This window comes from Prosopis cineraria, unplaced genomic scaffold, assembly GCF_029017545.1.
Source record: "Prosopis cineraria cultivar Desert tree isolate PC_DT_omini unplaced genomic scaffold, ASM2901754v1 PC3, whole genome shotgun sequence".
Classification (NCBI taxonomy): domain Eukaryota; kingdom Viridiplantae; phylum Streptophyta; class Magnoliopsida; order Fabales; family Fabaceae; genus Prosopis; species Prosopis cineraria.
The window spans coordinates 34,890,487-34,916,088 of NW_026555334.1; the positions used below are offsets into that span (position 1 = coordinate 34,890,487).

Consider the following 25,602-nt stretch of genomic DNA (forward strand, 5'->3'; position numbering starts at 1 on the left):
GTCATGGCACATAATTGCTTGTTTTATATTTTCTCCCCTTTTCATGTCTAAGCAACTTGACTTTACTTTGGACCAGTATTTAAGATTGAAATCACAACCAATCGCACAAATTAGATCCTTTTGGCTATACATCACATTAATAAACTTAATTACTCTAATTAAACTCAGTTGATCGAGTTCAAATTTCTAGGATGTTGCAAGGCCCGATTCTACCTAACACGACCAATATCATAAAATTATAAACAAACACTATTATGCCTCATCATTACCATAAAATACACTAAATTTACATTATCGCCACATATATACAACAATCCTTATACTTGTATTAGTATTTTAGCTCTTTACCAAAAAAATTACTAGATATTTACAACGCATACAACATAGGGCTAAAAAGTAATATAACATAATATAATACAAGTGCAACTAATAAAATGTTATACATTCCTAGTTGGCAATATATAATATCATATTTTTAAGTTTATGTACACAACTCAAAACTAAAATTAGGCATTACAATTATATTACAGCAAATATGCTAGTCCTTGCTTGATTCCTTCCCTTGCTTAAACTCAGCTGTAGAACCTGTAAAATAATAACCATATGGTGAAATAAAAATTTCAATAACCAAGATAATCTACACTATTGATTAACATACAAAATTATAAACAAACTTCAAAATATGTATAGTAAGCACACAATATATAAATCACCATAAAACAATGTATTATTGCTATTCATCATATCCTTCAGTACTTTTGACTGAACTAGTAGATTATTTCATAGTATCAAATCACGTGTTTAGTTCCCAAGCTCACCATCCATGATAGAACTACCTAACTAAGGCATTATAAATCACTTTTGAACTATAGATTCCCCTTATTATGAGTAATTATGGTGTTATTACTTCAACACTACATCTTACAGATGCTAAGGAGTATAGTCTCTAACTCTGCACTCTTTTGGATACTAATGAGAGTAATTCTCCAACACCATATCCTTTTGGGCATTAAGGAGAAACATAAGCTGCACCTGGCATCTCAAGATGCCAGCAATGCTATATAGACTTTCTCCACTATCTCTATAAGGGTGAACTCCCACCCAATAACATGCTATATTTCACTAAATATCTCTACTAGACTATACATATGAAATTTTATACAAGTATAATAAACACCTTTACCACTTATTTCAAAAGTATGAAGTTTCAAAAATCACTACTCTACTTTTTTTTCTAAAAAAATTTAGCTTTTACAATAAATAAATAGATATATATAACAAATCATATAAAATTAACTTGTGAATAACTTTTACAAGCTAATAGATAATGTAAATTATCTAATTACCTTAACTTTTTTCTTACTAAAAGAGTTACCCATGGTACTAAATCTGTTCTACACTACTTAAACCTTTAACAAGGTTCCATGTGCCTTAATCTATAATAATAGGTATCACATGTTAACTTTTCAACTCAACATAAATACTTTTTAACAAAATTTAGTTAGTCACAACCCATAACTTTTATTGTTAAGCTAGCAGTAGGTCGAACTAACTTTCAAAAACTTCATATAGCATTTTAAGATTTATCCCATGCTTTAACATAACTCAAAACAACTTCAACAAATCCTAAATTTGTCTAGGGTATATCCAAACCCAAAGTCCTAAAACTCAAGCTTCAAATTAACACTTGTTCAAGTCAAAGAAGCTTAAATTAAGCTTAAACATCACCTAAGGTTTAGGTATAATCTTTTTGAACTCAAACCCAAAATCTCTAAATCTTCTAACCCTTTAAAATAGATAAATCAGAGAAGAAAGAGAGGGAGTTAACAATCTTATTTAGATAATTGAGGACCCAAATTAATTTTCATTCTCGTCTAAATTAAAGCCCTAACATGGCTGCCATAGTGTAATATTCTCACTCCACTAAACACAATTAACTAATAAAATTTATGGTAATCAAAGACTTAACTCAAAGAGATGATTATCAAGTTTTAATTTAAATTTTAAGGGATCCCAAGTTTTCTAAATAATAATGAGTTTAAAACAATTAAAATTCTTTATATTAGAGTAAAAGTAAGTTTTGAAAACATGAGATACCTTAGAAGAGTAAAATAAATCAAAAAAAGTGAAAAACAACTCCTTTAATATATAAAAAGACAATGTGCCGTGGCTCAAGCGCCATGCGCCGCGATCTGTTGCACGAAAAATAAGCAAATTTTGTTGTCATTTGATAGCGAAATTAGGGAACTTTCAACGCACCCCGATTCTCCGTTCAACATCCGATTGATCTAGGTATCTACGGAAAGCTCTTAACATGAACTAACTAATGGCATGGATTTCATTTTCAAAACAAGTCATACTAGAAAGTTAGACACCTAAACACATTTTAACCACTTTTTACAACTTTTACACAAGATGGGTGTCCAAAACCCTCAACAAGTGTCAAAAGCTTTTCCTAACACTGGGACTATATCCATTCGACCTAGGACTACTAGTACAACACGTCATAAGATTAAAATAACAATATAACAAAAATTCACTCCTTGACCTCATTTTACCAAAAACAGAGGGGGAGGTAAATTGTCATTAATTTACATCCAATTCAATCCAAACATGTTTAAATTATTATTTCTACACTTGTACTAGTATTTTAGCCCTATAAACATATATATCTCGTCATACGCAAATACTCAGGGCTTAAAATATAAATCTAATATTTGCAATAACAAATAGTACAAGTATGATGGCATGCATCCTAGAATTAGCATTTATATACTATTACACAAATAATTATTAGCTAGAGGTGTATAGTAGGAATATGCTGATTCCTAACCTCTTGAGCCTTCTCCCTTGCTATACTAGAGTTAGAGCCTGAAAAGTGTTAAATGAAAGGGGTGAGTCTAGCTACTCAGTAACTAAGGTAAAACTTATCTTATGTAGTTAAATATCAATTATAAGACAAGCATATGCATATGAAACCAAACACTTAAAACGTACTCATATATATCACAACTCATCCTTTTTCATTAATAACATCCTTGTCTCACATATACTAGGTGTATTGTCACCATATTCTCATATATGTGACATGTCCCCTCATTTACATAACTTGCCATAACTTAACATGTGTGACACATCATCTATTTATTTAGGCAATGACCAACTAACCTTATATCCTCCTTATTTTCTCAGACTGAAATCATGGGTTATAACACTGAATAGGGTTTTGTCTGTGTGACTGGACTATCCAAGCTCATCAATCGCGAGGTGTGACCTAGCCAAAGATCACATGACTTACTCTCGAACAACGGCTTCTCCCATTCTTGAATCTCTCAGGTGTCTTATATCTTAGGCTATTCTCCTCATTGAACTAGTGGAGATAGCCAAGTTTTAGTCCCTCGACAAACTATGGGACAGTCCCTCGACAAACTGTGAGAAAAGGCTATACTCCCGTGCACCAAAGGGCAGCCTAAATACTATATGAATTTTTCTACTTTCAATCTCTAGAAAAACTCTCGCCCACTGATCATGCCATAAACATACTCACTTATTTTCACATTTTTATTTACTTATTATTACTACAATCACATTGGGTTCACGATCATGTGCTACCTAAGTGCACATCAATTTCTTATCTTTTGCTTATAATACTTACACCTATTTTTCAATCACAATTACTCATTTATAACATATCATCACATTCATCTTTCTAAAAATATATGCATGTTCATATTTTAAAATATCTTGATTTTGCATTTGCATTTCCAACCACAATAACATCATGTACATTCAATTTTCATACACATATTGGAACTAACACATACTTTTCACATTGAAAATCAACCTGTGCATGCCATATTCATAACTAGAAATTGATTTACAATCAATTATCATATAATTAAGGTTCCTCTAGTTATCTCAAACCTCTGAAAGGTTAAAAGTTTATCCCTCAATTTACTAGCTTTCAAGCTTAGATTTTTCAATCCAATAGGTGACCAAGAGCTAAACATTACAATCAACCAAGTTAAATTTCATCAATATTACCATCTCAAGCATTAAACTCTCAATCTTCACTTCTAAATTGCCCAACATTCACTTCAAAAGAATTTGAGCCTATCCCTTGGGTTTATTAATTACCTTTAGTCCCTAATAAAATTAATTAACGATTAAATTCTCATTAATGAGATCACAATCTTTCAACCACCCATAATAAATGAGATTTTCAGATATTAATGGTGCCTAACAATCTAAGAAATTAAAAATTCATTATATTAGGTTTATATACTCTAATATACTCCCATTAATTCTATTTGAGTCAATAAATTCAAACTTATATCTCATATGGATTGAAAATCCACTTCTACTATTAAACCTTGACTTTAAACTCATAAATGTTAAAGAAATGGGGAGATTAATGAGTGTGATACTTACCTTAGTTGTTTGTAGCTTCCAAAATGCTCCTAATGTCATTTACAAGCAAACCCTAGCAGAGCTTGGCACGTCTCTTCCATTCTCTCTTTTCTTTCTCTCTATTTTTCACATCAATTCGCATATTAATTTTACAGATTTTACACCATGCGTAGTGGCGCCTGTCCCCACACGCCATGGCATATGGTATAGAGAAAGAAGTTCTTGCCTGATAAATTCGTGTGTCGTGACACATTGTGCACGCATCGCGGTATATGGCATAAAGGCTGTTTAGCTTGTTTTTCTCTACTTTTTGGTCCCTAAGTGACCCAATTTTACTTTAAACCTAAGTTGTACCTGAAATTTCAACTAAAAATACCTAATTCTCCCTTTGTGCTCCCAATTTTCTAAGTGTTAAATTCTAATTTTCTAATGACTTTCACATTTTTATGCTATCTATCATGCTGTGCACCAAAATGCATGGCATACATGTCGCAGTACACAATAAAAAGAGCAAAATCATACTTTCACTCTTCTCGATCCAACCTGATTTGATTCGACTTCCACCCTAACCCAATCTAGAGCCATATATGATCCAAAAATTTAATTAACAACCTAAAAATATGATTAAATTTATTAATCATTTTTAACTAATTTCTCATTTAATTAGCTATTAATTCTAAATTAAAAGCTCTAAATTTTACAATTTTCACCCAATACCACTGCTTTGTTGATAACTCCTAAATGCTTGTTAGTCATACTGTTACTATATCCTTGCTTTCTCTATCTATTCATGATACTTATTTGGTACCCACCATTAATTTTAATTTCATATCAGATGGCCAATTAGTTTATATGGGCTATGATATTTTATTTAACAAATGAGATTGTGTTATTTTTTATTCTTAAACAAGATAGATTATCAAGATTGGATGTAAGATTTTTTGAATGTTTGAACTTAATTCCATGCATTTAGTCGAAGTCTCTTCTCCCAGATTATATGCTACCTTTGCCTTTACTTCCTTTGATTTATGGCATCATCATCTCGCTCATCTATCTTTAACTACTTTACGTCCTTTACTTTCTAGTGATCTTTTGGTTAAAGTTAATGTTCCCTCATTGCATTGTATTTCTTGTCGAACTGCTAAACAACATACTTTATCATTTAATAAGAATGACTTTATTGCTAATAAGTCTTTTGATTTAGTTCATTTTGATGTTTATGGCCTAATGCCCACTCCTGCTATAGGAGGCTCATGATATTTTGTGATCTTTATTAATGATTACTCTTATTATAGTTGGATTTACATGATGAAAAGTTGATTTGAGTTGCCTAATATCTATGTTAAATTTGCTACCATAGTTTGCACTCAGTTCTCTAAAGTGATAAAAAAATTTCTTCTTGATAATGCTTTGAAATATAGTAATCTTAAATTACTCAAATTTCTTGATACTCAGGGTATGATCTCTTAATACTATTGTTCTTACACCTCTTAGCAAAATGGTTGGGCTGAACTAAAACATTGCAATATTCGTGATTCCATCCAGGCCTTCCTATTTCTTCTTTTGATCTTGAGCCCTTCTAGGGAGAAACTACCTTAACTACTGTCTATTACATAAATAGAGTTCCTACCCTAGTTTTTGGTAATATTTCTCCTTTTGAACGCCTTCATGGTATTTATCTTGATTATAGTCTTTTGAAAGTTTTTTCTTATATCTGTTTTGTTCTTCTCCCTTATATAAAACCATCAAATTACAAACTCATGCCTATGTCTATTGTTTTCTCAATTATGACCTTGAACATAAGGGTTATCATTATTGGAATCCCATATGTCATTGCATTCAAACCTCCCATCATGTTATTTTCTAGGAACATGTGATGTTTGTTCGCACTCCTTCTTCTTAGAGTGATACCCTAGGTATCTCTAGTGGTACTAATGTTACCCAATTCTTTGCATTGTAAGAGAGGTTGTGGGATCGAACCCAAGCAAGTGTGCGATACGCCCTGCCCCTTAGTAATTTGATCATTGGGAAGGCTTTGGGATGACTGTACTATCAACGTACGTCCTAAGTAAATTAGGCTCGAGAAGGTCCCACTCTCTCCCCTACTAAGGACATCTAGGGGTAAACTTTGAGAAGAGGGAGGGCAAATAATGTTTTCATCCTTAACTTAATTTTCCTCTATTTCTCCTCCTCCACCTTCTTTTTTTATAGATATTTTAGCCGATTTGTTTCCTAGTAACTTTGACACAAATTCCCTTATTAAACTCATGAGTAATGCCACACCTGGTTCTGATATACTTACTATCACATCTATTATTGTCTCCACATAAGTCATGCCTCCTAAGCTTGTATCATCTAATAATACTTGGCCTTATCATATAAGAAACCTTCCCTCCTACCTTAATGCTTACTATTTCTTTTCCATTATTCTCTAGTTATAAAAACCCATATTCTTTAAGGAGGCCTCTCGTGGTCCCCACTAGAAGTAAGCTATAGATAGGGAATTACAAGCCCAAGAGAAAAATGTATACTTTGGATCTTGTTGATCTTTCTCCTGGTTAAACTTTGGTTGGGTGCCAATGGGTTTACAAGAACAAGACTCATTTTGTTGGCTCTTTAAAGTAACATAAGGCTTGCTTGGTGGCCTAAGGTTTTACTTAGGAGTATGGTGTCAATTATGAGGATACTTTTGCACTTGTTACTTATATGACTTCTGTTTGTAGCCTTCAGGCCATTGCTGTGTTAAGCATTGGCCTATTCATTATATAGATTTTAAAAATGCCTTCCTAAATAGAGATCTATAGGAAAAAGTGTATATTAAGCCTTCACCTAGATATAAACATTTTAAATACAAAGTTTGTCATCTTCGTCGGGCTTTATATGGGCTCAAGCAAGCTCTCTATGCATAATTGGCTAAGTTTAATAACACTATGAGTCAACTGGGTTTCACTTATAGTCCTCACAACTCTTCTTTTTTTTGTTTGCTCTACTGCTCATGGTATTGTTTTGTTGCTGTTATATGTTGATGACATAATTATCATAGGTATTAATGATATAGGAATCTAGGAGCTCAAGACATACTTGAGCTAGCAATTTGAAATAAAGGATTTTAGGATATTGAACTATTTTCTTGGGCTTAGGGTCTACCATGGGAGTGATGGTATATCTCTTTCTCAAGTCAAGTAAGAGACTAATTTGATATCTTGAGCTCACTTTTCTAACGAAGAGGTTGAAAAATATTCCTATTGAGTTGAATGTTTAGTATACTTCTACTAATGACATCTTGTTAGATAATCCTACCTGTTATCGTCAATTGGTTGGGGCCTTATCTATCTTACTATGACTCATCCTAACATTGTTTATGCAATTCATATTGTTAGCTAGCTTATGTCAAATCCCTAAAATACTCATTATTCAATAGTTTTTTTTGGATCATTTGTTATACCAAAGGCACTCTATATCAAGGGCTTTACTTCTCAATTAGCTCTTCTCTTACATTGTAAGCTTGCTCTGATGCTGATTAGATCAGTGATCATGATGATTCACGATCTGTGATTGGTTTCTGTGCCTTCCTTGGTCATTCCCTTATCTCTTGGAGAAGCAACAAACAGACGTAAGCCTCTCACTTTAGTGCTAAATCAGGATATCATGTACTAGCAGACATAACCGTTGAGAGACTTGGGCTTCACTAGTTACTTGATGAGCTGGAAGCATCCCAGGGTTCTTCCACAAATATTTATGGTGACAGTTAAGTTGTGATCAAGATTGTTCACAATTATATGTTTCTTGAGTAGACCAGCGCCTATTGATATTGATTGTCACTTTACTCGACAGCATATTGTTTGAAGTACCATATGACTTGTTGTAATTCAAACAAAGCATCAATCGACTAATTTGTTTGTAAAGTTTTTTCATAAAGGCTACTTTCAATTCATGCTGGACAAACTCAAGTTACTCTCTATTAAGCCATCTTGAGCTTAAGGGGGATATTATCTAGTATATTCTCTAAATATTCTATCATTATTGTGTATATATCTCAATTTTTATTAAAAGATATTATTTGATATTATTATGTAATTATTAGTCATTATTAGGTTACTCATTTCTTGATGTATATAATGTACTCTTCAGCTTAATAATATACCCACAATATTCTTTCATATCTAAATTGCTTGTCATAGTGTTCAACTTTTTTTTGTGTGTTTTTCAAGAAAATTAGGAACATTGTTGATAAGGTATGGGATGGTAGTAGCTGAAGATTAAGAATAATTAAAGGGAAAAATGCCTTGAATTTTTTCTCTAAGAGCGCCTAATATTTTAAACTTTTTTTGGAGCATTTTTGCCTTGAAAATTTAAAAAACAGAGCATTTTCACCCCATTGTTAAAAATCCTTAACGTTAACCATTATACTAAAGCTTGACCAAGGATATTTATGTATTTGTCCCTTCTTCCTTCTGTGTTTAGCCTCCAATTTCATTCTCTAGTGGATTCTTTAACTTTCCTTCTTCCAACGAATGAAAACAAGACTAGAAAAAGCAAAAACGAAGGAGAGCAAAATCATAAAATACCCTGGTCAAATTTCAGTTAGTGATCAATACTAGAGATTTTTGACATTAGGGAAAAATGCTCTAAAAAAAATTTCAGAATGTCAGACACCCATGGAGTAAAAGTTTCAAGTTATTTTTGCCATTTAATCCTAGTTGAATCTACCGTTGTGTTTGGTCATTAAAAATGGAGTCATCATCTCCTTGCTCATAGTTTTTTTTTTTTATCATGAAAATCAGGAATGTTGTTGATTAGGCATAGGATGGTAGTAGCTGAAGATTGAGAACAGTTGCATGGATTAAAGTGCAAAAATACCTTAGACTTTTTCTCCAGGAGCACCTGGCATTTTAAATTTTTTTGGGAGCATTTTTGGCCTGAAATTTTAAAAAACAGAGCATTTTTGCTCCACCGTTAAAAATTTATAACATTGACTGTTATACTAAAATTTAACCAAGGATATTTATGTATTTTTTTCCTCCTCCTTCTGTGTTTAGTTTCATTCTCCAATGGATTCTTTAACTTTCCTTCTTCAAAGGAATGAAAATGAGGACTGAAAAATGTAGAAATAAAATAGGGCAAAATTGTAAAATAGCCTGTCAAACCTTAATGGACATTATTAAGAATTTTTAATGGTGAGACAAAAATACTTTATTTTTTAAACTTTCAAAATAAAAATATTTTAAAAAAAGTTTAAAATGTTAGATATCCATGAAAAAGGAAGTTTCAATCTATTTTTGCCATTTAACCGTAGTTGAATCTACCGTTGCTTGGCTCATTAAAAGGGGAGTCGTCATCTTCTTGCTTTGGTGACTCTGAGTGTCTGACTGATAGGTGGAAATGACGTTTAGTGGAGTTTGCTGAAGGCCCTTGTTTTTCTTCGTCAGTGCCAACTGCCAAGCAAGGCATTCAACACATACCTAAGTAGGAGAGCAAGCCGTGCACGTGAGCACCAAGTCCTGAGCTGGGTCGACGGAGATTTATACCTGAGACATTCTTCCGCTTCTTCTCCGGCGAGGAGGGGGAAAGAGCAGCGCCGGACATGGCTTCCTGGAATTCAGGTCCGCTGGAAGTCGCATACCAATTACTGGGTTGGTTCGCTTTCGCCTGCTGGTCGATCAGTTTCTACCCTCAAGTCATCTTGAATTTTCGCAGGAAAAGGTAATTCTGCACAACATAGTTTCGGTTTTGGTAATTCTTTTCTCCTCAACAGCCTCGGTTATGTATAACTCTCTTGGGTTGTTGTCTCAGTGTTGTGGGGCTCAACTTTGATTTTGCCTTGTTGAATCTGACGAAGCACTCTTCCTATCTCATCTACAACGCCTGTGTGTACTTCAGTTCTGCTGTTCAGAAGCAGTATTTTGAGGAATACGGTTCTGGAGAGGTGGGTTCTATCTACTTTGATCCAAGTTCCTGAATAGAGAATCCACACTGAATGATGGTGCGGACTCCTGATTATCATCGGAGTAATCAATATAAATTTAGAGCAAATTATCTTAGCTTAAGTTTTTAGATTCTGTTTTCTGTTTCCTCGGTGTGTGCGCTCGCGTTCTTTGCAATCTCCGTCGTTCATTTAAATTAATTTTTAAAATTTTTTAATATTATATTTTGTTAACATTAAAATATAAAAAAATTTAAAATTTTACAATTTAACTATCTAAACAAACTTTAGAGTTTAGACGATTCAAATATAATTTAAATAACTTAATTTAATATTAAAAAATTTATAAATTTTATAAATTAACCATTTAAATATACTTTAAATAGTTTAAATTTAATAATAAATTTTTTTATTTTAATAAATATAACATAATATTAAAAATATTTAAAAATCAATTTAAAAAAACAGTAGAGATCATTTTAAGTTGAAATGGAGAGCTCCTGGTTCTGATGAGCACTCGGTATTCATCATTGTGATGATAAACACCAAATGTGGATGCTTTTGTTTTGGGCTAGAGCATTGGTTTTCTATTCCATAGCAATTAAGTTTCAAAAAAATCAATTAAGGATACTTACATTTTTAATAATTTTTTAAAAAATTATAAATACCAATTGAAGAAATTATAAATAGGAATTAAGTTACAATATGAAAATTACATTTCAAATTTTATCTGTAACTGAAATTCCTAAATTTATAATTACTTTAATTTTATTTTTAATTATTTTTTAAAATGACTATCATTAATTTAATTTTTTAGGACTTTAATGCCATTCTCCTTTTTGTATTCCTGTTCTGGGCAAATTCTACTGAGGTTTTCTAAATGGAATTACTTTTTAAGTCTAAATTTAATGGAATTTTAAGCGTAGCTAGCTGGTCTTTTTAGAGTTTATAAATTCAAAACAGGATTACTCAGCCTTGTTTCTGGGACAATGGTCAAAGTAGGTAGGTGGTCAGTTTAGCATTGTCTTTGGATTAAGTGGTGATGTTGAGGTTGTTGCTACTTTCATTTGCATTAGAATGTTCTATCTTCAGGTTGATGAAACCTCGTACACATGCAAAGGATTTGACATCACGATGATATTTTATATTTATGTCTTTTGATTTTAGATGATACCTGTGGCGGCAAATGATGTTGCTTTCTCCGCCCATGCTGTGCTACTCTCGGCAATTACCTTGTTTCAAATTATGATCTATGAAGTAAGTAATGAGACTTACTATTTTTGTTTTTGTTTTACTCGTTACATTCTGAGTTGCCCTGAACGTCGTGACTTGTTCGTATAGCGTGGAACTCAGAAAATCTCCAAGCTTGCCTTTGGAATTGTCTCTGTGGTATTGCTTACTGCTCCGGTTTGTTTCTTCATGGCTTTACCGACACACTCTTGGCTTTGGCTTGTCTCCATCTTCAAGTATGTTAACTCTTCTTTATAATTATTTGCATTTCTGTGCTTCTATGCAGAAAGATTACGCTTCATTTTCCGTTGATTCACTGTTGTTAATCCTTAAATACTTTGTTGCCAATCTACATAGGACCAAACAAACAATGCTATCATGCGTTGGCTTATAACGTGGGGCCAACAGGCGTGATGATTGATGAACATTCCTACGTTGACTTGTTTTCACTTTTCAATGTTCCATGCTCATGATGGACCAATAAGAATTTGGCCCTTCCTAACTTAGTATTAAAATTGATGATGTTGCAGCACAATTCAAGTATTTATGACAATCATAAAATATGTTCCTCAGGTTAGTTTATTTCTTGTCCTGTTTCATTTCCCTTTTCATTTCTTTATTACCTATTCATTGGGTGTTAATAAGTTGCGTTGTGAATGAATATAGGGAATCATGAACTTCATGAGAAAAAGTACTGACGGCTTCAGCATTGGCAACATTCTGCTTGATTTTTCTGGAGGCATATCAAACTATGGACAGATGGTTGTGCAGTCCATTGATCAAGGTACGTGATTTCCTCTGTTGATAAGCCACTAAGGGTTCAGATTTTAGGGCAAACCATTAGATTAACATGTTGTAAAATAATGTTTTTCATTAATTTTTCAGGTTCTTGGGTCAACTTCTATGGGAATGTAGGAAAATTGATGCTGTCTTTGGTATAGAAAAATCTCAAACTCTAATTAACAGTGAAACTTTGGTTGGGTTTAAGTAAACTAATATGGATTGGGTTTTGAACAAAATTGAGAATTGCAGGTGAGTGTATCCTTTGACATATTTTTCATATGTCAACACTACGTGTTTTATCCTGCCAAGAAAGCTTCACAATCAGCAGCTCCTGTGGAACCTGAGGATGAAATCAAAGAGCATCTTGTGCGACGTTGTGTTGAACCAATAACAGCGACAGAGAATATGTGAAGCGTGATTTACTTCGTAATGATCGTGTCAACCTTCCTTGGATGAGTTTTTAAATTCCATACAGAAGCAGAACTATACATTTCAGTCTCCTCTTGAGAATGAATGTTGTGTATATATTTGTTCCGTGTTAAGTTTTTATTTATATTTGCATTTATTTTTGGTTCCTCTTTAATTCGCTCAATGAAGCAAACAAATATTATTGAAGGAGGCAGTAGTGGTCTTGGTATGCACAATTTCATGGGAAATTTAGATTTGGTCGCTGCCTCTAACCATCTCCCCATCCATTTGTTCATTCTCTAAGTGTAATGCTTCTCAGACAATAACATGATCAATGTCAGTATCATTGATGTATTAAATAAAGACTCGATTAATATATCACAATTCTTTCTCAGTCCTAAGTTTTTGTTTTGGCTAAAATTCATAAATTGTAAATTCTGAAACTTATTTTCAAGGTCTGTATACATAAGCCACATGTCTAGTTAAGTAGTTATGACTTCTCTCATAAAAGAAGATAGAAATATTGAAAAGCCTAATTAAACCAAGAGTAACAACAAGGGTGTCTTTGAAAATGGTTGGTAATACTCATTATTCCTCTTATCCCATTTCTAAGGTTGAGCGAGATGATTAATTTCGATCATATTTATAGAATATTTTATTATTTTTTATGTTCTTTTGTTAAAAAAATATTTTTTACATTCATGATTACCTTTTATTCTCATTAAATGTTAGAAAAAAATATTAAAAATAATTTTTTTTATCTTTTATTAGAAGGTAGATCATAAAAACTTATTAAATTTTAATAAAGAGTCACTGGGGTTAAAGGTTTTTCACGGAGAGTGATTTTTTTTAAAAACAAAATTGTATTGAGAATTAATAACTGAAATCTTATAAAATAGAACTAGATCAACAAATAATTTAAAAAAAACATAATTAACAGTTCCAATGGTTTCATCAAATTTTAGTTTTAGTCTTTACGGTTTTTTTTTTTTTGTGTGTTTTCATTCTATATAATTTTAAAAGGATTAAGTGATGTTTGTTTTTCAAGTCTTTATAATTTTAATATTTTCAGTGCTTTTAGTTTTTGTAAAGACTAAAATTACTGAAAAATTTGTAAGGATTAAAGACAAAATCCGATAAAACATGAAGGCTAAATGTTATATTTTTCCAATAATCTATGAAGTGCAGGTGTAATGAAAAAAGAGCTATGGAATTATTATGTCTTATTTTTGTAGTGTATGCTAATAGTTTGCTCGGTGGACACTTACCATTGGCGAAGACCAATGTTACAGCAAATTAAATTAAGCACCTTGCTTCCCAAGTTTCCATTAATGTACCTATGGTTATATATAAAGCAACCCACATTCGCCATCGTGGAATGGCCAGGTCTTTACCAGATCCTATCGCCAACCCTCAATACCCAACCCAACACCCTATTCCTGAACCGCTTCGACTCACCTCCCACAGCCGGCCTGTTAGCCAAGGTTCCCTGTAAACCCACCAAGCACTCCAACTTCACCGGCAAGTGCGCCGTCCCCGGCCACAACGCCTGCCATGTTCTCCCCTCCTCCAAGTCCAGGCACAAGGCGAAAGGCACCCACAAGCTCAAATCCTCCGACGTCTCTTGGAGCGCTCGCCTCGCCTCTTGGCGGGTTGTTGATGCCCGACCCGGTCTCGCTCTTCCGGGCTATCCGTTACCCAGATGTTGGTCCGTCTTTCTGTCGATGAGTCCGAAGACGAAGGTAGTGAGGAACTTGTCGGTGATTACACTGCGAGTCCGAAGGATTCCTATTCTTTTGTTGACCTGTTTCGTAGTGGTGATGATGTTGGGAATAGCTATGATGACGATGAAAATGGTTTTTGCGAGGGTGAGCTACGAAACTGACGAGTGACGAGGCTTTCGTAGTTTCGTTTGATCATTTCTGAGATGGGATTGCAGATGGAGTAATACTGGGTTGAAGGAGATGGAGAAGTGGTTAAACAGCTATCCCGTGGAACTATGATTTGGATTAAGGTGTTGAGTTTGGACCTTAACGATCAGTTTGAAATACTGCATTCGGTGGTGATAAGTGGAGTGGGAGATATGTGCTGTTGCTGATGTGTCATATTAAAAATATATTCTTTGATTAAAAAAAAAATTTACATTTCAATAAAATAATTATTTATCATTAAATTAATATCATTTTTTATACTTATCTCATTTTAATAAAATGTTTTATTTAAATTTAAAATAAAGATAAAGTAATTTATTTATTAAAAATATTTTTAATAAAAATATATTAATTATACATCAAAATATTAAAAATATTTTATATTTTTTAATATGTAAACATATGACATTTTTTAAACGGAGGAGTATATAATATAATTCATTCAACCCAATGTGTCCACTCCGCGAACAACAATGAACTTCCCAGCATTGGATTGCAATTAAGAATTTTATCAGATCATTAATTACAGTTTCGAATATTAAATTATTAAAATTTTAATAATAAAATATGGTTCTTATTTAAAATTAAAAATATATGAGTTTAAAATTTTAAAACATATTACTAACATTATTATTATAGATTGAAATTATTGTTAATCTTAGCTGAAAAAGTTAGGGGGAAAAAAAATCAAAGAGCATCCGATACAGTGTTTTGATGTACAAACAGAGGCATAAAATGAGTCAATCCTGGTTTATTTTCATTTCTTAATGAATATCTCAGTTAATATATTACGAATAAATTAATTAAAATTCAAAATCCACTAAAAATGAATAAGTGAAGTTGAAGTTAATAGATCATTGCATATTAACACTAACCATATAAAATCAGATTTAAAAAAAACAAAATCTCATTTGCTAAAAAAAATAATAAACTTCACTTGTGTGTCTGCAAAAGAAGTTACTATTAGGATTAAAATATGATTTTTAGCTGAAATTTAATTATTTGGGTTAAAATTTAATTTGTGACTTAAGCCTTGCTTCAAGTTTCTAGAAGAGAAGTGGTTGAGAGGGAGATTCCGTCATCCCACGCACCTTTCATATAAAATGAAAGTGGAGGAAGTTTTTAAAGAAACTACACATGATAAGCTTAAGAAAGTAGTGCATGGAATCATGGAGAAAACTAGAGTTAGAAATTTTGACAAGCTGAGCTTGCTCGACCCAAATAGGCTCTCTCAAAAAGCCTAAATAGTTAAATCCGGCCTGAATTCTTTTGGACTTCGGGTAGCCCAAATATCCGAATTTTATTTTTAAAATCATTTTTAATTAAATTTTTTACTTTAAAATTAATTATTTTATTTACAAAAAATATAAAATATATTGTTTTGATGCTTAAATGATGTATGAGACTCAAATATATGGTATTTTAATATAAAATGATGTAAAACTTAAATAATTAATTAGTATTTATCATTTTTTATATATTTTGTAAAAATAAAAAAAATTATTCAGGTATTTGAGCCAAGTCTAAACCCAATCGATATTGGCCTGAATTTTCTCACCCGAATAGACTCGAACATAAAAATATCATAATTTTTCTAAGCCCGACCCTAACGTTTTTCGGACGAGTTTGGGCTAGTCCGTCGAGCTTGACCTGAATTATTGACTATAAAGAAAACTATTATTTTGTTCCAATAAAAGGATGGAGCCACCGTACATACGCGATCTCTCTCTAGATACTTCAACAACTCAATTTCAAAATCCACTTGCTTGGTAAAAAATTCAAACATTGGCCTTGCATCACCCTAAGCTACACCCAACGCAACTCCTTTTATCATCATGGAGATCTCTCCAACATTTTTGACAGCTATAATCAATCAAAAAGTGAAATGCTTTAATACTTAGTCTAATTCAACCAGACACTTTATCCTTAAGCAAATTTGACACAGTTTTTTCCACGCATTCAACAAAGAAAAATGAGTTCTCTAATAAGAAGTAAAGCATTAGCTCCTAACAAAACAATAATCATAGTGCATTAGTGCTTTTCTCTTAATTTTTTTGTCTTATGTTTATTGCAATTTCTTTTTTATTATTATCAATATCATGTTTGCTCTCACCATGCCAATCTCACATGTTTTCCATATTTATTTTTTCATTTTTTTTTACTTCTAAGCACTTGCATATAGGGAAATTGTGGTCAAGGTCCCCAGAAACCTACCATTTGATTTAGAAGTCAGGTATTTTACACTTTTTGATGACACGCTCCTCTGGCTTGTCGCACATTGCAAATAGCTACGTTAATTCTAATTAAATGTATATAATCTTTAATGTAATATTAATACTCAACATTAAATTTTAATCAACATATATTATTGAAAAATTATGGGCAAAACTTATATACTTAAGGTTAGGTCCTTAATATACTTTCTTCCATTAAATTGATGCCACTTGGATGATTTGTCCAACTCATCAATTAACTCTCCTTAACAGATTTTTACATCGTTAGCATTTAAAAAAAGGAAAAAAATAAGTAAATTAAACCTAATTATTGTCGTAATCAATCCTTAACCTAATTAATCATCTCTCCATCACTCTCTCACTGTCTTCTTTTTTCATTCATCGTGCTTGTCTACAGTTTGGTTAAATTAAAGAGACTGATAGAGATTGAGAGAATTGGCTTTATTAGAATACAGGCAGCACTGAGTACTTTTAACACTCTTAAGTTGCCGCTTCGAGCTTTTAACGATTTTTGAACAAGTGATCTTACAGCAAAGTAAGAAAGAAGCAAGAAGAACAGGTGAGTGGCTTTATGTTTTGTGTCAATATTGCATCGCTGGAATAAGGGTGAGAGAATTTATTTATTTATAATTCATTTAATTTGTATTAAATTTATGTTGTTACTTGTTCTTCATATTTAATTTATTTATAGTTTTGTTTTTTTCATAATATTATTAAAATTTTATGCTGCCAAATCCACAGCTTGTTTTGATCTTTATTTTATAGTTTTTAACGGCTTTGTGTTTTGTGTCAATATTGTATCACTGGAACAAGTGTCCTCTCTCTACATATGGAGAAGAAGAAGGTAGTGGAATAGAATAGAGTACTTCTGCTCTATTTTCTCTGCGTCAAAGCTTCTGGAATGAGAGAGATGATAGAAGCTACCCACATATACATAGGCCGATAAGCTATAGGTGCAGATTTGGAAGAAAACCAAGCTAGTTTAACAATATAATGAATTATAAAGTTCTATATACTCTGTATGTTGTGTTTGTTACATACACGTTGTCATGAACTGCCTCAAGTGTGTTCAATGATAAACATATCAACATCAATTTCATTATCAAGTGCCTTAAGTGTGTCCAATGATAGGCTTTCACATGTTTCAATGTATAAAGATGGAGAAACATGCCTTTAGATCTTTGATTATTTGATAATATAATGGTCGTGAGATTTGATTTTGCAGCTCGAGCGAGAATAGAAGTAACAGATACATATTTTCTTTGTTTTGTGTATTTGACTGTAAAATATCTTCTTGGTTGATAACAATAACACAATTAAACTGTTCTAAAGTAAACTTAAAAAGTGTATTAGTGTAAGTTCCGATCAAGTAAGAACTCCTAGTTAAAAAAAACTAAAATAAATTATTTTAGCTATGTATCCTAAAATACAAAGAGAAAAAAATGTGATCTATATGGGTTTGGATAATTAATTCCAATACAAAACCATTGAATACTAAAAGCAACAAAATATTTCTTTTTCCACTTCATGCCAAAATGTTGCTCCTTGCTCTAGAAATCGCCAGGTAGTGATGATTGGCTATGCTAGCCTGGGTTAGATATGAAATGAAAAATATCAACAAAATGATGTGTGTACGAGTTAGATAATCAAAGACATATACATTATTTTAAATAGGCATAAACAATATATATACCTGTGACATTGCAGGAGTTGACAAATTCATAGATGCATCATAGTTAAGACATGCTTGTGATGTTAATGCCTATATGTAAAGTAATTAAAATTAATGTAGTATTATTAGAGGCATAAAAAGGTTAATTGAAGACAACAAAATAAGTTTGTGTCTAAACGTATGAGTGTTGTCTTTTCTTTGATTTCTTTTCTACACAACTTTTTGAATGACCTTTTGTGCGAGATTCACCCTCTTTCTTTTTCATTCCTTTTATTTAAAAGATAGCATTCTCTCTCAATGTGTTCATCTCACTAACTTCATGCTGGCTCGATGGGGAAGAGATTCTATTCAATATTTTATCCACTTCTATGCCTAAATCAACCATTTTTTTTTTGAGAGAAATGTTGAAGCATCCTTTGACTCGGCAATCTTACTTGATATCTCAACTGCACTTGTAAAGGGTGTCCTAAATTAGGACTTAATCATCATACTAACCATGATTAATCAAGGACTAACCCAAATGGATTATCCAATATGAGATTAACCTCAATGAATTCTTAATATGTATTTTTTTAAACTATTTAATATAAAGGGATCCCAAGTCTTTAAAATATTTTAAGAACTCATATCATTCAATTAAACTTATATGGAAGCATGATAATAACTATTTTTACTTACACAAATATTTTTGCCCATTAATATAATACAAGCATCAAAACACATTCTCAAGAGCCCAAAATACCTTTCCATCCTACACAAAACCCATAGTGCAAGTGGATTAAGAATATATTATCCTAATTGACAATATCATAAACTAAATACACATATCAACATAAAAGGAGAGAGGCCTACAGAAGTGATTATTATCACTTGGCCTAATGCTCATTTCCTATGTTCTTCTCAGATGCGTTAGCTCCTGTAATATGTTAAAAGAGAGGGATGAATACAACCACTCAGTAACCAAGGTACATCTAAGTTGTACAAATGTATGGTAATTAATCATGAATACAAGTAGCTAATAAGTTTATCAAAGTGACTATGTAAACAATCACATTAATAACATGTTAATCACATTAACATCTAACTCATGTGAATAATCTCAAAAATAAAGTCAAGTACAAACTTTGCACAAATGGCTATATATACATTATTTACAAAATTAATACATATTATCATTTCCACAATTATAATCACATTCTCAACATAGCTATCAATCACTCAAATGGCATGATAATAATAATATGCATGATCAATCTCTTCCTTATATCCCCCCTTATTTCCTCTGACATGAAATCCGTGGGCCAACAACCGGAAGGGATCGTCCATGTAGTGAGACTATCCAAAGCTTTAATCATATCATGAGGGGCTACCGGGCCAGGGTTACCTTACTCACTTATGAATACAGTTTCTCCCAAATCACACATTATGGGGTGTCATACCCAAAACTAGCTCTACCCAAAACTCCAGGTAGGCCAATAGGGTCAAGTCCCTTAATAGGAACAATGCTACAGTACTTTACAAGGTACGTAGCGGCTATAACCCCTAGGATTATTGGTTAATAGCCAAGTACCATATAGATTTTGTGTAATCGCTAACTCCTTCATTAAGGTGAACTCCCGCCATATGATCATGCTCATAAGAAAATGTATTTCAAAAACTCACACATATATTTCAAAAATTATCCCACATGCTCATCAACTTTCATCACTGTGCATAATCCACAACTTATAACCAAGAGTGTACACATAATCATCAACCATCAATCTCATTACTCACAAGTCATACAATCTCAACAAAGTCACATGCATTACAAACAACTATTTCAAATTTAGATATATATATATATATATATATTCTTTTGTTTCGCTAACATAATTAATTAATTAACATACAAATGCATAAAATAGATTTCCCCCCGATTACCTCAACCTTTGAGAGATCAAAGGTTACCCCTCAAGTTACAACACTTCCAAAGCTTTTCAAAGCTTGAATGGTGTCAAAAGAAAATTAATCTACAATTGATCATATCCCAATGTGTCAATAATATTATTAACACAATTTTCACTCATACTCTAACACCTAAGTATTTATTTTATTTTATTTTATATTTATTTTATTTTTATATATATTTTTTTAAGAATTTAGTCTTAGTCTCTTGAATTCTAAAATTTAATTTCATGTATTTGAACCTATCTATTTGTTCAATAGTCTTCTTCATAATAATTTCATTTAAATAATTTTCTAATATCAAAATTTCTCTTTTTATTCCAAAAATTCGCACATAAAAATACCTAAAAATTGCAAACTTAATTTCAAGCCTAGAATCATTATTCTATAGCCATAATAATTTATTTCTAATCTCAAATAATTATCTAAATATCAACAAATCAATTTATATTTTTAAATTTAACCAAAAATCTACTTATAGGGATCTAGGGATAAACTCAAATGCCTCAAATTTCAATTCTATCAACAAAATAATACTCTAAAATATTTATTACACTACTAACAACCTCAACAATCAGATTTTCTCATCAAAAATTCATCTCTCTTTCAAACCCTAGATTTTTCAAAATCTCAAAATTTGCAGTATCAGGGAAAAAAAATGACTAAGAAAATATTTAGAACACTTACCTAGTCTTAGAATACTTAAAATCTCATCTGAAGTATCCTATTATGAAGCATCACCTTCTAAATCAGCTCCCATCGACGACACGCACTCGCTCTGTATCCGTTCTCTCTGTCGTGCGCGAAGAGAAATGAGGAAAGGGAAGAGAAAATGAGATCAGAAGGGTGACTATGTTGTTTTGAATAAAAAAAGTATGGGTCCCATGTAATAATTTTACATCCTACTTTCTCTCCTTTGTTCTCTTCAATGCACACCTGTGAATATAATTCATCCGCCTCTTTTTTTTTGCATTATTTACACCTCAACACTCAAAGCAAAAATTACTTCTCTTCCCCCTCTTCAATTTTCAATTTATTCTATATTCCTTTTCCTTCTTCTTTTTTTTTATAATATTATCATTACTATTTCTATTTTCTTAAAAATCATAATTTAGAATTTGGATTTATGCTAAATTAAATCCAATAATAATGTCCTAACTAAAATTATTTATCTCTAAATATTCTTTCAAAATTACTCATTTACCCTTGATTAACTTAATTAATCTTGGGTTAAATTTTGGGATGTTACAACTCTCCCCTCCTAATAGGAATTTTGTCCCTAAAATTCGAATAATCTTAGGAAACATACCTTGTTGAAACAAATGAGGATAGGAATGTTTCATCTTCTCCTCAGTTTCCCAGGTTGCATTACCAGGGGTCATTCCTTTCCAGAATATCTTCATGAGGCGAATGGACTTATTTCTCAATTGCTTCTCTCTTACATTCACAATTCTTTCTGGTTCCACTCGATAGGTTATGTTCTCCCTTAGCTCAACCTCTTCAGGTTCAATTATATGAGACGGATCGGGTTGATATTTCTTTAATTAAAAGACATGAAATACATCATGAACTCCTAACAAATGAGGTGGTAAGGCAATTCGATAGGCCAAAGTCCTAATTTTTTGTAGGATTTGAAAAGGACCTATGAATCTAGGAGTTAATTTCTTAGCTTTTATTGACCTCCCAATACCTGTCATTGGTGATACTTTCAAAAACACATGGTCGCCTACCTCAAAAGTCAAAGGTCTTCATCGCCTATCTGCATAGCTCTTCTGCCGACTCTGAGCAGTCAATAATTTTTATCGGATTATCTCAATTTTTTGAGTGGTTTGGTCAACAATGTCTAGACCTATAATGCTTCTTTCACTCAACTCGATCCAACAAAGTGGAGATCTACACTTTCTACTATACAACGCCTTATATGGAGCCATATGAATACTTGAATGATAACTGTTGTTGTACGCAAATTCTGCTAATGGTAGATGCTTGTCCTAACTACCTGTCCACTCAAGTGCACATGTGCGTAACATATCTTCAAGTGTTTGATTTGTTCTTTCAGTTTGACCATCGATCTATGGATGATATGCCGTACTAAACTTCAATTGAGTACCCATAGCATCATTCATCGCCTTCCAAAAGTTCAAGGTGAACCTTGGATCACGATCTAAAATCATATCCTTAGGCACTCCATGTAATCGCACAATCTCTTAGATATACAGTTCCGCAAATTTATCCATGGTATAACCTTCTCTGATAGGTAGAAAATGGGCTGACTTTGTCAATCTATCAACAGTGACCCATATTGCATCGTATCCTGCCTGTATTCTAGGTAAACCCATAATAAAGTCTATGAAAATGCTTTCCCACTTCCAGGTTGGAATTTCCAATGGCTGCAATAAACTGCCAGGCCTCTAATGCTCTATTTTCACCCTCTAACAAGTTAGACACTTGCTCACATATTCCGTCACATCAAGCTTCAGACTATGCCACCACCAGTACTGCTTCATGTCTTGATACATCTTGGTTGCTCCGGGGTGGATGGTGAATTTGCTTCTATGAGCTTCAACAAGAATTGTGTCCTTTAATACTTTCACATCAGGAACACAAACCCTCCCATTGTAGACTACAAGACCATTATCATTAAAAGTGAAATCTGTGCCAGTCATCTTCTCATCTAAGTTCTTTCGAACTTCTAACAAGTATGGGTCTTCAAATTGAGCTGCTCATAACTTATCCCAAAATTCGATTGTAAGCACCGTATTATTCAAATTGAACATAGCATAATCTGGGATATTTTGTGGAAAACTAGAGAAATCTTCTAATAACTTTTGTTCATGAATCATCATACAAGCTACATGCACAGTCTTTCTGCTCAAGGCATTGGCCACTACATTGGCCTTCCCCGAATGGTACTTCAATTCAAACTCATAGTCTTTTAAGAATTCCATCCATCTTCTTTGCCTCATATTCAGCTCCTTCTGGTCTACCAAATATTTAAGACTTTTATGATCGCTAAAATCGTGCACCATAGAGGTAATGTCTCCAGATCTTAAGAGCGAAGACAACAGCTGCTAGCTCTAGATCGTGAGTGGGGTAGTTCATTTCATGAGGCCTTAATTATCTCGATGCATAGGCTACAACTTTGCCATCTTGCATGAGAACACATCCAAGACCCTTAAGCGATGCATCTGTATAAACATCAAATGATTGCTTAGGATCAGGGATAGTTAAGACTGGTGTAGTCGTCAACTTCTTCCTCAAGGTGATAAAAGCCTCTTCACACTCTTTGGTCCACAAAAAAGGTTTATCTTTCCTGGTCAATTTAGTCAACGCTGATGCTATTTGAGAAAACCCTTCAATAAACCTCCTATAATAGCCGGCCAACCCCAAGAAACTTCTGATTTCTGATACTGAGGTTGGTCGTTCCCATTTCAACACCGCATCAACCTTGTGAGGATTAACTGCAATACCTTCCTCAGAAACAACATGCCCTAGAAACTTCACTTCATTAAGCCAAAACTCACGTTTACTCATCTTGGCATAAAGTTGTCTCCCTTTCAGAATCTGTAGCACTAATCTCAAATGCTCTTCATGCTCTATTTCACTCTTCGAGTAGATCAGAATATCATCAATAAAGATAACAACAAACTTATCTAGGTACGGCCTGAAGATTCTATTCATATAATCCATGAATATCGCTGGTGCATTTGTTAGCCCAAATGGCATAATTAGGAATTCATAGTGCCCATACCTTGTTCTAAAAGCCGTCTTAGGTACATCCTCTACCTTTACCCTCAACTGATGATACCCAGACCTCAAGTCAATCTTTGAGAATACCACCGCTCCAGCTAACTGATCTAAGAGATCATCAATCTGTGGCAACGGATATTTGTTTTTTATTGTCACCTTATTAAGCTGGCGGTAGTTGATACACAATTGCATACTCCCATCTTTCTTTTTCACAAAGAGAACTGGTGATCCTCATAGTGATACACTCGGTCTTATGAAGCCCTTAGCTAACAAGTCTTCTAGTTGCTTCTTTAACTCTTATAATTCTGCAGGGGCCATTCGATACAGAGCCTTTGAAATTGGCTCGGTACCTGGAACTAAATTAATTGAGAATTCAACTTCTCTCTCTGGTGGCAAACCATTCACATCTTCTGCAAAAACCTCGGGAAATTCTTTCACTACTTTTATCTAATCAATCTTTTGTTCTTTGTCTCCTTGCACTGAACAGAACACCATGAACATTTGGCATCCTTCTTGATCTGATTTCTTAACTTCCATAGCAGACAAGAACTTAGGCATTTTTATGTCTACCATAATGGTACGCACAGTCATTTCAGGGACTGTAGAAATGGTAGTATCTACTGGCAATAGGACTGTCTTCTTGTTACAGTCTAAAGTCGCTCCATTAGCCGACAGCCAGTCCATTCCCACAATCACATCAATGCCTAACAAAGGCAAACAAATTAAGTCAATAATTGTAACTCTATCACCAAACTTTAATTTGACATTAGAGCACACACGACTGGTCTTAGCAGAGGCCCCAGTCGGCGTAGAAACATTTATAACAACATCCATTTCATACACAAACATTTTAAGTCTAGTCATACAATCTAGTGCAATGAAAGAATGCGTAGCACCTGAATCAAATAATGCTTCTACTTGTTTGTCATTAAGGACAATCATACATTTGATCAATTTTGGAGAAGCTTCTGCTTCCTCTTTAGACATCGCGAAGACACGAGCAGGAATAACAGATCTCCCATCAGTCACAGCCTCTAGGCAATTATGGTCGATATGACCCATCTTGTTACATTTATAGCATGCCCAACAGTCTTCGACATGGAATCTTCTACATTTATCAAAATATGGTCGTACTACTGGTGGTCCCATGACAGATGGAGTTGAGTCTTGCCTTGAAGCTTGGCTCCGGTCTCCAAAGCTCTTGAAATGGAAGCTCTTAGTTTGGGATCCTCTAGATTGTGATCCCTTAGAGAAATTCTTCTTACTGCTTCCTCCACCTCCACTGTAACCTTTAGAGAATCCCGAGCTATAAGT

General features: G+C 33.1%; 2 protein-coding genes across 2 annotated transcripts; one reads left to right on the forward strand and one right to left on the reverse strand.

Moving 5' to 3' along the window:
• The first annotated feature begins 9,755 nt into the window (after positions 1 to 9,755).
• Positions 9,756 to 13,011, forward strand: LOC129305961 (cystinosin homolog). Its single transcript, XM_054946202.1, has 8 exons — positions 9,756 to 10,113; positions 10,204 to 10,336; positions 11,501 to 11,590; positions 11,675 to 11,799; positions 12,094 to 12,136; positions 12,230 to 12,347; positions 12,449 to 12,498; positions 12,596 to 13,011. Exons 1-8 carry the CDS (start codon positions 9,995 to 9,997, stop codon positions 12,755 to 12,757), a joined length of 840 nt encoding a protein of 279 aa, XP_054802177.1. The 5' UTR covers positions 9,756 to 9,994; the 3' UTR covers positions 12,758 to 13,011.
• An 11,724-nt stretch (positions 13,012 to 24,735) lies between these two features.
• Positions 24,736 to 25,350, reverse strand: LOC129305553 (uncharacterized). Its single transcript, XM_054945553.1, has one exon. The coding sequence runs from the start codon at positions 25,348 to 25,350 to the stop codon at positions 24,736 to 24,738; it is 615 nt and encodes a 204-aa protein (XP_054801528.1).
• Positions 25,351 to 25,602: the final 252 nt, after the last annotated feature.